General features: G+C 42.2%; 1 protein-coding gene across 5 annotated transcripts in view; it reads right to left on the reverse strand.

Moving 5' to 3' along the window:
- Nucleotides 1-14,562, reverse strand: part of ARSB (arylsulfatase B) — a 163,345-nt gene that overhangs the window by 74,945 nt on the left and 73,838 nt on the right. For 3 of the 5 annotated variants that reach the window (XR_014838111.1, XR_014838110.1, XM_021084478.2), the window contains exon 5: nt 4,759-5,002. The exons of the other annotated variants lie outside the window; for them this stretch is intronic. Coding sequence is in view for 1 of the 3 variants with exons in the window: in XM_021084478.2 (XP_020940137.1) it covers nt 4,759-5,002 (244 nt within the window). In the remaining 2 variants the exon portion in view is untranslated. The remainder of the gene's footprint in view (nt 1-4,758; nt 5,003-14,562) is intronic. 5 annotated transcript variants of the gene reach the window in all.

Here is a 14,562-nt window from a genome sequence, read left to right on the forward strand (position 1 = left end):
TCTCCAAAATATACAAATAGCTCATACAACTCAATATCAGAAAAACAAACAACCCAATCAAAAAGTGGGCAAAAGACCTAAATAAACATTTCTCCAAAGACAACATACCATGGCCAAAAGGTACATGAAAAGATGTTTAGCACTGCTACTTATTAGAGAAATGCAAATTAAAACCACAGTGAGGCACACCTCACACTGGTCATCATCAAAAAGTCGACAAATAATAAATATTAAAAGGTATGGAGAAAAGGGAACCCTCCTATACTGTTGGTGGGAATGTAAAACGGTGCAGTACGGAGGTTCCTTTTAAAATCTAAAAATGGTCTCCCTTGGCTCTCATTTCTTAAATAAGGAAGTCCACTGGAAGGAAGATTACGAACTGAGAAAAAATTAACAAATTTGAAGGCCTAGCAATAGAATCTATCCAAAATGAAATATATAGAGAAAAAATAATTAAAAAACAAAAACAAAAAGAGCATCAGTAAGCAGAGGGCAACTTTAAGCATCCCGGTGAGAAGATATCCATTTTTCCCAAGTTTTTAATTTTCAGGTTTAATTTCATTCAATCCATAAGAAGCTTTTCTCAATTTAAGAAAATAATTCTAGAGTCCATCAGAAAAAAGTTTAAAAATCAAACTTGTCATGAAAATTTTGTTAAAGGCTATATAATGGGGAGGTGGTTAGCTGTTTCTACCAGGTATTAAAATATACTCTGACAGGTATATTTGCAACAGATTACAGATGACAACAGTGAGGAGCTAACATGGGACAGCTAGGTCAGTGGAGAGCCTCAAGCCAGATCATAGCACTAATAAATTAGAACTTAGAACATAAAGTGGTTCTGTAAATCAGTGAAAAAGGAACTATTCCATAATAATAATAATGAAATTATTATTCAATAATAATTACTCAAAAATCAGTCTGGATTGTCTTGGTAATATTTGAAATAAAGCATCATTTTGGTTCAGAGGATCTTGAATTAACCTTCGGCTCATTCAGCTTTATACATCATTGGGCTTCATGGTATCTGTAGAAATGGGGTGGAAAATAACTTATCTTTCCTCAACTTTCCTCTTGAAACTGAATCCCTAGGTAGGGAAAGTCTTCAGACATTCATATTAAAGTTTTAAAATATTTCACATCATCAAGTAAAATTTGCTTGCCACTACTGTCCTGTTACAACACCTAGAAGAGTTTCCCATTATTAGAAATGGGAATGGATATGATTAGGAGTTCTGCTTTTGTTTATACAAGGTTAATGAATATAAAGTAAGTTTTTAAAAATTACAGTGTATGAACCCTTTGAAATGTCTTGAAACAATCTCTAGGCTGCTTATCAAGTTGAAAAGCAGAGAAACCATACAGAATTGAAAAGAACTTGGAGAAGCCATATTTCCTAGGGATGACAAACATGCATTCTGTCTTGCCACGGATGAAAAATGGGAGCGGTCAAGGAACCCCTATTGCAGAGAATGTCACCCACCCCAGAAGGATCCTTTCTTCCAAAATAAAATATTTTGAAGCAGATCTAAGAGTAACTGGTAACTGTGCAACTAGTGAAACGTTGGATGCTCTTAGCACAGCCGACTCTGTTACTCCCATTACTGGCATTCCTCTTTCATCAGACTCTTTTGAAATGTTCAAAAACTACAATCATCTTGAAAATGGTATTTCCAAGTAAATATCTTACTGGAAAAAAGTCCCAGAGCTCTGGGCACAGACTGCACATCTCTCTGACATTTGGCTGTCCATTTGTTTTTGCTGCTTTGGAAAAGAAGCTCCTGACGTCATTGTGACTGGTTGCCTTCTGCATCAGCAGGCATGCATGCCAGCTGTCTGTCCTGTCACCATCACTGAATTAGGTACTTGCCTAATGCTGTGGGAAGTATCAACTTCATCGGGGCAGGGGTTGAACTGATGTTTTCCAGACCTTTTATCAAGAAGTGGGAACAACAAGCTCTTGAAACAATGCTCAACATCACTGATTATTAGAGAAATGCAAATCAAAACTACCATGAGATACCATCTCACACCAGTCAGAATGGCCATCATTAATAAGTTCACAAATAGCAAATGCTGGAGGGGGTGTGGAGAAAAGGGAACCCTCCTGCACTGTTGGTGGGAGTGTAAGCTGGTACAACCACTATGGAGAACAGTATGGAGGTACCTTAGAAATCTATACATAGAACTACCCTATGACCCAGCAATCCCACTCTTGGGCATCTATCTGGACAAAACCCTCCTTAAAAAAGACGCATATACCCGCATGTTCATTGCAGCACTATTCACAATAGCCAAGACATGGAATCAACCCAAATGTCCACTCACAGATGATTGGATTAGGAAGATGTGGTATATATACACCATGGAATACTACTCAGCCATAAAAAAGAACAAAATAATACCATTTGCAGCAACATGGATAGAACTAGAGATTCTCATCCTGAGTGAAGTAGTCAGAAAGAGAAAGATAAATACCACATGATATAATTTATATCTTGAATCTTGGCACAAAGGAACCTTTCCACAGAAAAGAAAATCATGGACATGGAGAATAGATTTGTGGTTGTCAAGAGGGAAGGGGAGGGAGTGGGAGGGACTGGGAGCTTTGGGTAAATAGATGCAGAATGTTGCCTTCGGGATGGACTAGCAATGGGATCCTGCTGTGTAGCACTGGGAACTCTGTCTAGTCACGTATGATGGAACATGTAATGTGAGAGAAAAGAACGTATACATGTAAAAAAAAAAAAAAAAAAAAAAAGACATGGGAGCAGAATGAGAGTACTTCACGTATCAAACAGAAATTTGCTGGATTTCCAGAGGAAAGTCTTGAAATCCTTGATCAAGCTTTGGGCAGAAATTAGACTTTTTTGTTTTTTTTTTTCAAATAGAAAAGGAAAGAATACTTTAATTAAAAAAATGAGTGAGAGAGGCAGAGGTTTTCAAGGACAGTCACAGTTTTCTGTGTTTACGTAGAAAAGAATGTGTGTAATCAATATGTAATATCATAAAAATGAATTCTATCTAAATTTTTATGCATGCTTGTACTTTTTTTCTGTTAACTTCATAGTTTTCAGAGTCTCAAAGAGGTTTATAATTCAAACACCTGGGAAAAAACCCTGCTCCTCTGATTTAGAGGTTGACTTCAGGTAACACACAAAATCATCTTACAACAGTTCGAGAATTATGTGGAAGAGAATCAAACCACAACACTTAGAAAATATAGGCAAATATTTAGCACATTTCAAGCTGAGAAAAAGACTTTCTGGACAAAAAAGAGAAAAAAATAAATAAAAACGGTCATTCTCTAGCTCAATTATTTAATTTCCAACCATTTATAACGAAGAAGAAAATCCAAAATGGAGACAGAGGAGGTCGTTTTTCCCCTGGCATGAAAGGACCAGTCAGTAGGCACTAGGCTTTGCTCTAATGCTCAATAGAGGTGGAAAACTATCACACCAGACAACTGTCACTCCATCAGTAAAAACATCTCCAGTCCATGTATACATATATTTATTTATCCGCTGAATATATATACTAATCTACTAATATGTGATGTATCTTATAAAACATACTTTAAAAGGATGAGATAAAATTACCTACAAATACAAGTTTTAAAGGTTTCTTCCTGCGCCCTCTCCCTACTTTGGGGGCCATCATCCTACACTGTGGTGGCTAAACAGGAAGGGGTGGTCACCGTTTTCAAAGTTGAGTCTGCGACGTGCTCCCCAGATCATAGCTCCTTCGCATCCCCCAGCTCTCTGTATCACAACACACTGTTTTACTGCCTTTACTGTGCTTCTCATTACGGGAAGTCACCAACTTATTTGTGGGTTTACATGTTGATTCTCCCCCTCCCTTTCCCCTCCCCCAACGAGAATATATGCTCCATGAGAGCCAGGATCTTGCCTGTCTTGTTCATTCCTATTACCTCCACATCTAGCTACAACAGGGCTGGTTACACAGTAGGTGTTCACTTAGATATGTACGCATAAAAATATATAAAGCTGCTCCCTCACTCCAATGCCACCTCTTTCCCCCTGTTGGGTCCTCCATTCTCCTAGCAGGCAACAGGGCAGGTCCCATGACCCCCAGAGAGGAAGCAAACAGTACTCTAGCCTCCTTCTTAGCTCAGGGGCTCCACTTTCAAGATCTCCCACAGAGAGTGAACCATTGGTGACGATCTTGCTTTTCCTATAAAATCTCAAATCCAGAACTACTCAATAAATAAATATATACACACATATACATATATACTTATAGGTGTGTATATATTTTATGTAGATGTGTATATCTAATCATATTACATATATATATGAATACAGTATTTCTAAAGGCATTTCTTTTTTTTTTTTTTTTTTTTTTTTTGTCTTTTTGCTATTTCTTTGAACCTCCCAGGAGCATATGGAGGTTCCCAGGCTAGGGGTCGAATCGGAGCTGTAGCCACTGGCCTCTGCCAGAGCCATAGCTATGGGGGATCTGAGCCACGTCTGCAACCTACACCATAGCTCACAGCAGTGCTGGATCCTTAACCCACTGAGCATGGCCAGGGATCGAACCCGCAACCTCATGATTCCTAGTCAGATTCGTTAACCACTGCGCCATGATGGGAACTCCTCTAAAGGCATTTCTTTAAAAAAAAATCATCTATCTGTAAACTGAACTACTGTTTTCTTACAAAAGCTATCAGTTGCAATTGAGTCAAGCTGTTCTTACAGCTGTTGTCCCAGGAGGAAAAAAGAGAAAGGGGGTGGGTACCTGATGGTTTTCCACACATCAAAGCCATCCAGAGGCTTGGTGCCATGCGTGCTGCCCCCGGCCAGCTTCACCAGGGTGGGCAGCCAGTCGGAAATGTGGATAAGCTCCCGGTTCTTCACGCCTTTCCTTTTTAGCAAGGGGCCGGCCACAAAGCCCACCCCTCGCACGCCTCCTTCCCACAGGCTCCACTTTCTTCCTCGAAGGGGCCAGTTATTGCCCCCTGCCAGAGTCTGCCCTCCGTTATCTGAAACACAATTAGGTCGAGGCATGAGGACAAGGGTAACTACTAGAAACATTTAAGAACAGAAGATTTGCATGCGTGTTGTTATTAAATGGTGCTTAAGAACTAAAAAAAGAGGAGTTCCCTGGTGGCCCAGTGGTTAAGGATCTGGTGTTGTCGCTGCCGTGGCTCAGGTCACTGCTGTGGCATGAGTGGGTTCGATCCCTGGCCTGGAAACTTTCACGTGCTGTGAGTGCGGCCAAAGAAAGAACTAAAACAGAAAATTCCTCTATCACCTCTCCCATACCAACTACCCTCTTCCTACCCAACAACATCTCTATCACACAGATAGAACCAGAGTGCAGGATGGCACATGTCTTACACGAGACCTTTGAATCTTCTGGGCCACTGAAAAATAAATGAGGGTAACTGCCTGGGATAGACCCTGTGTTGACCAATAACTATGATTCAAATGCATGCATGCAACTTTGTGTAACACGGGAGAATGAATCCAGGTAGGCGGAGCCCCTCCTTGTACATGAAAACACACCTCCGAGCAAATTTCACTTAGGAACTTAGAATCCTGAATGAGTGGGGACAGCGAACCTTTTTATTATCCTCCAGGAAAAGTTTTCTAGCCTTTAAACAGGTAACAGAATTGACATTCAACTCCCTGGTGATCTGAACACTTTTTTAAGTGTGGACGTTGAAGGCTTTGCCAGTGGGCTGAATGTCTCTGTATACAGAAGGGTTGGGTGGAAAAATTTATTGCAAGAAAAATTCCTCCCTTCTTGACAGGATGTCAGGACAGAGCTTCATCATGAGCTGTGTGCTGGGGAAGAGAAGGTTTCTCTTCCAAGGCATCCAAGAGAATGGGAGACATTGGTGAAGCCAGTCACATTACAGGAGTGACTTAAGTATCTTACCAACTGGGTGGAGCTCAGAGTTGGACTGTAGAAAGTAAAAAGTGATATTTCGTGTATATTGAGGTTGGAGAACCACCTTATCTCCAAAGGTAGCTATACACTTAGGTGATTTTACAGACAGTTTTTTTTTTTTTAATTTTTACTTTTTTAAAATAGACTTTCTTTTTTTTAATGATTTTTATTTTTTCCATTATAGTTGGTTTACAGTATTCTGACCATTTCTACTATACAACAAAGTGACCGAGTGACACATACACATATACATTCTTTTTCTCACATTATCCTCCATAATGTTCCATCGCAACTGACTATATATAATTCCCTGTGGTATACAGCAGGATCTCATTGTTTATCCACTCCAAACGCAACAGTTTGCGTCGATTAACGTCAGACTCCCAGGCCATCCCACTCCCTCCCCCTCCCCTTGGCAACCACAACTCTGTTCTCCAAGTCCATGAGTTTCGTTTTTGTGGAAAGGTTCATTTGTGCCGTATATTAGATTCCAGATATAAGTACTATCATAATGTATTTGTAGAGACAATTTCAAATAACTCTTATTGGCATGTATACTATTCTTGCTAAAAGCCACCATTATCCAAATGAACCACATGAGGGCAGTATGATGGATCTGCTCTATAGATGGTTAAGTATAAAGAAATTGAACATAGAAATCAATCTCTATCAAAGTCACAGGATGTACAGAGACGCAAAGAGAACCAACATTTGCTAAGTACCTACTCTGCACCAGGCACTGCTGTAGTTTCACAGTATCACAGAAACTGGAGTCTGATAGACCTGGCATTGGAGCTTGATGCCAGCTACTCCTCAGCAGTGTGACTGGGGGGACTGCACTGCCTTGGTTTCCTCGCCTTTAATATAAAGATAATAATTCCTACCTTTAAATGATTTTTATTTTAGTCATGTATTACGATGCTGATTGTTTGGTTGGGGACCTGGCACAACCTAAGGACTGAATAAATGGTAGCTAATGTTTACAACACAAAGCGTCTAGTATTGTAACTATTTTGTCATAAAAGAGAGAGAGGAAGTGAGGAGGAGAGAGGGAGAGGAATTTGCAAAGACCAAACAGCTAATGAGTGGCAAAGCTAGGTCTGTGTGACTCCCCAGGCGCATTCTGTCCCCAACGTGTTCTGTTCCTAATGTCCCTTCCATCTAAGCAAAATAACAAAACAAAACAAACAACGCCCCCCCCAAAAAAATCCCAAAAAAACAGAAAAGAAAGTTAAAAGAAAAAACAGAGAAAGGCAAGGTGTCAACTGGGGTTCATATCTACAGGCACATAAAGCTTCACTTCCCCATGAAAAACATAAGCAGGGTCTGTCTCAGCCAAGTGTACACTCTTTCTATGATATACCAGGAAGCCAATTATCTCAAGGTGATAATAATTCCCTTTAGAGGAGCCTTTATTGCTGGGGGGTCAGAAATTTAAGGCTCTACTATCAAGGAGGCTTCTAATCACCCCCTTAACACACCGGGTCTTGGGTTCTTCTCTGTGCTTTGTAAACGGAGAGAGAAGAGTCTGGAGCTACATTAGGTGGAAGTAACAGTTCCTCCACACATGGCTGGGTGACAACAGTCAATCTCATTATTTGCTATCAGACATACGAGAACCTTTTCTTAAAAAGTCAATCTCTTCTTGACAAAAGTCATCCCAGCCAGTTTATTAAACATTCTCTTTCACATGAGCAGACCCACATGCTCAAAACAGGGGGCACCAGCTTTAGAGCAAGGAAACTCCTCCCTGCTCCTTGTCAGTGAGTAGCAGCCACCAATAACCAATGTATCAACACTTAGAAGAAGGTGCTATTCATTTGAGACAAAAATACACTGGCAAGAAATGTTTACACTCTCTCCCTGTGAGGTCAAGAATGGCTAAGACAGCACTATTATTCCCCTCTGTTTTCTGGATTGCTATAAATGACCATGGCTCCATGTCTGTAGAAGAGAGATGCCTGTTGTCTCCATTTTAAACAGATACACTCCTTTGAAATATTAGATGATGTCTCTTTCAGTTCTACCTGTTGGTAGTGCTCAATACGAAAATGCTGAATGATGATGCTGGCAGAAACGAGAGTCCAGGTGTTGGGGATAAGGCTGGGCTGGGTCTGGAATCTGATTTTAGGAGCAGCCCTTGAGATAGGACTCAGGAAGGAAACTACTCTGGGCTGTCAGGAGAATTTGGCCACTGCTGCTCCTGTGGGAGCTGGACGGTGTTTCCACATCTCGTTTGGGAGGTGCCGATGCAGTGAGTGTCGCTGCTTTTGTCATTTAGCTCCTGTGATGCTTTTCCCAGCAGCAATGAGAAGCGATATGATCACCTGTTATCACTGTGGCTTCCTCCATTTTTAAAGGAGCACTTTGGGGAGAGAGCACTGTTAACGGACACACCTGCAACTCATTCTCTTGGGCTCCCCAGTCACAGAGCCAACTGCAGAATCCAGCTGCATGGAGAGGGCCATCCAGCCTCACCAGGAACCTGGCCAGGAGGCACGTGGCCAATGGTCACCCCTTATCAGCCACAAAGCCAGAGTTAGGCCTTTGAGAAAAAGGGTGCTGTCCATCAGTTCTAACAGAGTCTCTCATGTATTTTACAGAGCTGGACATAAAACTGACCAGAGTAACAGCAAGAATAAAATCAGGAGTTCCACCTGTGGTGCACAGGCATCAGCAGCGTCTCTGCAGCACCAGGATGTAGGTTCAATCCCTGGCCAACACAGTGGGTTAAAGGATCCGGCATTACTGTGGTTTGGATCTGATCCCTGGCCTGGGGACTCCATATGCCACTGCGCAGCCAAAAAAGAAAAAAGAAAAAAAGTCAAGAGGCACAAATTTATTAAAAAAAAAAAAAAAAGAATAAAATCAGCTCATGTGAAACACGGTAGAAAGGGGGTTTCCTCTATTGCTTGCTTAGGTCTGACATAAATTAAAATTCAACTGGAACCACCGCTAATTCAAACGCGTTTCTTTTCATTTTCTCTTCGAATCTTCTTTTGGGCAAAAGTTAATTTTTGTTCTTGTTCGGAATTAATTTTCAAGAGAAATTTTTCTTGTTTCATTTCCTGACCTACAGAAAAACTTCCAAATGAAAATAAGATGATTCCAACTAGTAAAGGAAGCTATGAAACACTTTTTTTTTTTCCCAGGGAAATGGCTTTTCAGCAATGCTTTTTGGCAGAGGGAAAACCTAATTATAAAATCTTTGCTGTCTAGAAAAGAAATGTCAAAATAAAACAAATGTTGTCATCTACAGATGGTAAATCTCACTTTATTATTCATTATTGAACCAAAATAGCTGTCAAAAAGTCATGGAAAAACATTGGTTAGCCAAAGATCTGAGCAAATGCATTAAGTACATGACAATGAAGCCTCATTCGCAGCCAGCTGATAAAAATTAAGAGGGAACCATGACAACAGCATTCGTTTTTAGGACTACTCCCTGAACTGTACAGCTTGGCTGTGGAAGGCTGCCCTAACCATCAATGTGTATCTCCACCTTGCTGCCCCCATGGATCCTTCAACCCCAGCTTAACCAAGATAGCCTCCTCTCTGTGACTCGGAGATCCCGGTGAGAAAAACAAAGGAAGGCTCTAGCAGCCTGGCACGGGGGCCTGGACTTCCCTCTGAACACAGCCACCCACCAGAGTGTGACAGATGAGGAGGCCACAGGACTTCAACTACCAAGGAAGCTCTTTGTCTAATGAAAAGGGCCTGTTACGGATGCTTGATTCTTTTAGATGAATTTTTTCAATTACTCACATGCCAACTGGAGAGTGAAGGTATGTCTTCATGGTCATCTAAAGGATTAGCTAAATTCGGTCTTCTATGAAGATTCTGGAGAACAGATCTACCCAGACACTCAACTCACAATCTGATGCTCTTCTCTTTCCCTCTTGCTCCATATTCAACACTTTCACTTCTGCCAAGTCCATCCTGAAAATGGATTCCCCATCCACCTCTCCCTTCTCCAGCCCCGTTGTCTTGGGTCCAGCACTGCTCTCTCCTGGATGTTCTTTGGGTAACATACAGAACCCTTCGAGGTGCCTTCAGAGGCACCTTTGTGAAGCCCCAAACCAATCAGGCCATGTGTGCTGAAGGAACTCTAACTGCTTTCCCATCAGGAAAAGTCCCATCTTCAGTCCAACACATAGGGTCCTTCCCACGTGGCTCCAACCTACTTTGCGGGCGTCAACACTTGCCCTTCCCCATAAGGCCTGTCCTGTGCTTTAGTCACGGAGAACTCACTTCCAGTTGTTAGAATACAACACGCTGACGTGACCTCTGTACATGGTGGTTGCTTTGCTCAATGCCCTCCCTATCTTTCCTGCCTGATTGCAGTGGCACACGGCTGCTTTCGCTTACTCCCCCAATCTTTGTCTCCCTTTTGTCCTCCTATACTCTGTGCTCACACGTATCTCTGTATGGTGTTAATTAGTGGTTCATGGCTTGTCTTTCCTGGGAACTCTGGCTCTCCCAGACGAGAACAATGTCTCATTCTTCTTTGCATTCCCAGGACCTAGCATTGGCCCTGCCAAAGAGGAGGGCTGGCGAGGTGGGGGAGGTGCGGGGGAGAAGGGGTGGACAAATAAAAGAATGGAGAATAGTCCACCAAAAATGAAGACTGAAGGCGCCAAAAATTAACTCTGATTACTGCACAGGGTTTTCTGAGGCTTCATTCAGTCACTCCATGACCTTGACTTTTAGGAAGCTGTTCTGCACACAGAGGCCGCTTATTTTACAGGATATTGGCAACTGGGACTCCTGGAACCCCATGAGGATTTAAGCAAATCCACCTTACAAATATAGGAGTTGTTGGTTCAGCCTGGCACTGGATCAGTTACACTGAAGTCAAGGGATTGGTGGAGAGTCTCTGAGGATGTATGGTCCTGGCCTGGAGGACTGTCCTGGCTCATCCTTTTAACATCTTTCTGGAGCAGGCACCAAGGCCCAGGGACCACTCGAACGTTGGGGAAATGGCAGCAAATAAGACAGACGAGGTCCCTTTGCATGGAGTAAGTAGAAAAAGGTCTATGATCTCTCCGCTTGTGGGGAAGTGGTGGACTTGGGCCTTTCAGAGCAGCTGGAACCAGAATATCCAGGCAGAGCCAACCACCAGAGGAAGAGCCCAGGCATGGGGGAGTGGGGAGAGGCAGGAGGCTCAAAGGCCATATTTAGTTACACATTAGATAGTGGGGTATTCTGCATTATAGCATCTCAAAGACTAACTTAATTGTACTTTTTTGTTTGTTTTGTTTTTTTTGCTTTTTAGGGCCATGCCTGTAGCACATGGAAGTTCCCAGGCTAGGGGTCGAATCAGAGCTGCAGCCACTGGCCTACACCACAGCCCCAGCCATGCCAGATCCAAGCCTCTTCTGCGACTTACACCACAGCTCATGGCAATGCCGGATCCTTAACCCACTGAGCAAGGCCAGGGATCGAACCCGCATCCTCATGGATACTAGTTGGGTTCATTACCCCTGAGCCATCATGGGAACTCCTTAACTGTACTCTTAAGGATGCACTGTTGCCCAAACAAAAAGACAACCCATAGAATGGGAGAAAATCTTTGCAAGTGAATCAACTGACAAGGGATTGATTGATCTCCAAAATTTACAAACAACTTCTGCAGCTCCATACCAAAAAAACAAACAACCCCATCAAAAAATGGGCAGAAGATCTAAACAGACAGTTCTCCAAAGAAGACATACAGAAGGCCGATAAACACATGAAAAGATATTCAATATCACTCATCATTAGAGAAATGCAAATCAAAACCACGATGAGGTACCACCTTACACCAGCCAGAATGGCCATCATCAAAAAGTCTATAAACAATGAGTGCTGGAGAGGGTATGGAGAAAAAGGAACCCTTGTACACTGTTGGTGGGATTGTAAATTGGTGCAACCACTGTGGAAAGCAGTATGGAGATTCCTCAGAAAACTAAACATAGAACTACCATTTGATCCAGCAATCCCACTCCTGGGCATCTATCCAGAGAAAACCTCGACTTGCAAAGACACAAGTACTTTGATGTTCATTGCAGCACTATTTACAATAGCCAAGACATGGAAACAACCTAAATGTCCATTGAGAGAGGAGTGGCTAAAGAAGATGTGGTACATATACACAATGGAATATTACTCAGCCATTAAAAAGAATGAAATACTGGCATTTTTAGCAACATGGATGGACCTAGAAATTATCATGCTAAGTGAAGTCAGCCATACAATGAGACACCAACATCCAATGCTTTCACTGACATGTGGAATCTGAAAAAAGGACAGAATGAATTTCTTTGCAGAACAGATGCTGACTCACAGACATTGAAAAACTTATGGTCTCCAGAGGAGACAGTTTGGGGGGTGGGGGGATGTACTTGGGCTGTGGGATGGAAATCCTGTGAAATCAGATTGTTAGGATCATTATACAACTACAGATGTGATAAATTCATTTGAATAATAAAAAAAGTAAAAAAAAAAAAAAAAAGCACTGTTGCCCAAGCTTAAAAAACAAACTGAAGCTGAAGGATGACTAGATAATAAACAAAAGCCTGTCTAGCTGTTTTTGTTTTGTTTTGTTTTTTTGTTTTAGTTTGTTTTTTGTCTTTGTGTCTTTTCTAGGGCCGCTCCAGCGGCATATGGAGGTTCCCAGGCTTGGCGTCAAATCGGAACTATTGCCTCTGGCCTACACCACAGCCACAGCAACTCGGGATCTGAGCCGCACTGCGAGCTACACCACAGCTCACGGCAACACCGGGTCCTTAACCCACTGAGCAAGGCAAGGGATCGAACCTGCAACCTCGTGGTTCCTAGTGGGATTCGTTAACCACTGCACCACAACAGGAACTCCTGTTTTAGGACTACTATTATTTTTCTCAATCTTTCCTACAGCAATGTTTCTGATTTTATTGAAGGGTACTCAAGGGATAAGAGTTAAGTGCTGTGAGTTTGGGCAAATCAGTCTACCTCTGAGGCTAAGTTTGTCCATTTGAAAAGTGAAGATAGCAATACTCCCCATCTTAATATAGAACCTGGCACAGGAGTGGTGCTCAGTAAATATTGGCCCTTTTCATTGATGATAATCACTACCAGCAGCCTCATCAAAGTAGGCAGAGCAGAACAGGCTCCTACCTGGGTATTTATTAAGCAGATTTAGGTATGATCACCACACTCTAAAACACCATGCTTTTGTAAGAAGAAGATATTCCAAGCACAAAAACACAGCGAATTGTGAGCGGCTTTGTTATGATTCCCTTTTGTTTCCATGAATTTAACTACAGCACATTAATGATCCCATAAAGAGGTGCAATAGCCATGGCTTGTCATTTAAATGAAATTTCAGACACTGAATCTTTATCCAGATATTCATCTGAATTATTTGTAGGGGATTTATTTTTTTTATTTTATTTATTTTTTATTTTTGTCGTTTTGTCTTTTTAGGGCGGCATCTGTGGCATATGGAGGTTCCCAGGGTAGGGGTCTAATTGGAGCTGTAGTCGCCAGCCTACACCACAGCCACAGCAACTCGGGATCCGGGCTGCACCTGTGACCTACACCACAGCTCACAGCAATGCTGGATCCTTAACCCACTGAGCAAAGCCAGGGATCGAACCCACCACCTCATGGTTCCTAGTCAGATTTGTTTCTGCTGTGCCACGATGGGAACTCCAGTAGGGATTTTAAGTGGTTTGCAGGAGTTCCCGTCATGGCTCAGTGGTTAACGAATCTGACTAGGAACCATGAGGTTGCAGGTTCGATCTCTGGCCTCGCTCAGTGGGTTAAGGATCCGGTGTTGCTGTGTTTCTGGCATAGGCCAGCAGCTACAGCTCCGATTAGACCCCTAGCCTGGGAACTTCCATATGCCGTGGGTGTGGCCCTAGAAAAGGCAAATATATAAATAAATAAGTAAATAAGTGGTTTGCAGCATCCAGGGCAGATCAATGCTCTAACGCCCAGCTCCCAGTCAGGCACGATCAGACTTTACATCTTGAATGAAAGAGCCAGGAAGGGGAGTATTCCTGCTGACCTAGCATGAAGGGAATGCTGGTGGAATTGGCAGCCACACCCCAAATAACCGAGATAGCCACCAAATGAGCTGAAGATAAAGGAAGATGGATGCAGAGAAAGGGCAAAATCAGAAATGAATGGGGGTTAAAAAGAAAAAAAAAAATTACAGGGGGTGTAGTAAAAGATTTCCTCCTTTTCATGGGGCTTAATGTCCTTGCTTATAACAATGAAATACCAAGGGGACTTTATTTCCTCCTTTAAACCTTACTAAGGACGAAAAGGCCCTTAAGTCTGAAAAACTGAGAACATTTGGTCTCTAAAAGTTAAAATGGAACTAGGTTCTGGAAAACAGTGTCCTAAGGTATTATTACATATTGGCAGGCACACAGTTGAACTTTTTTCTGTAATGTCAATCATAGGTGGTCACAGATCTCGGAGATCTTTCATTGCAAGCTGTAAATACAAAATGCTTTAAGTCGCTCTCACTTAGAAGGCATAGGTAATGCTAGATTGGATCTCCACATGCTGGATCCCCTAACAAGAGAACTCAAGCCCCATGCTGGGAATTTAGGGCCAAGAAAAGTACCAAGTGCTTATTCAGTCCTTTCTTACAACTCAGGCCCGCCTTGCTTT

The sequence above is a fragment of the Sus scrofa genome, chromosome 2, assembly GCF_054392235.1.
Source record: "Sus scrofa isolate SSC_HxYL_T2T_F1_AM1 chromosome 2, Sscrofa_HxYL_maternal_Yorkshire_Landrace_v2.0, whole genome shotgun sequence".
In the NCBI taxonomy this organism is placed as follows: Eukaryota; Metazoa; Chordata; class Mammalia; order Artiodactyla; family Suidae; genus Sus; species Sus scrofa.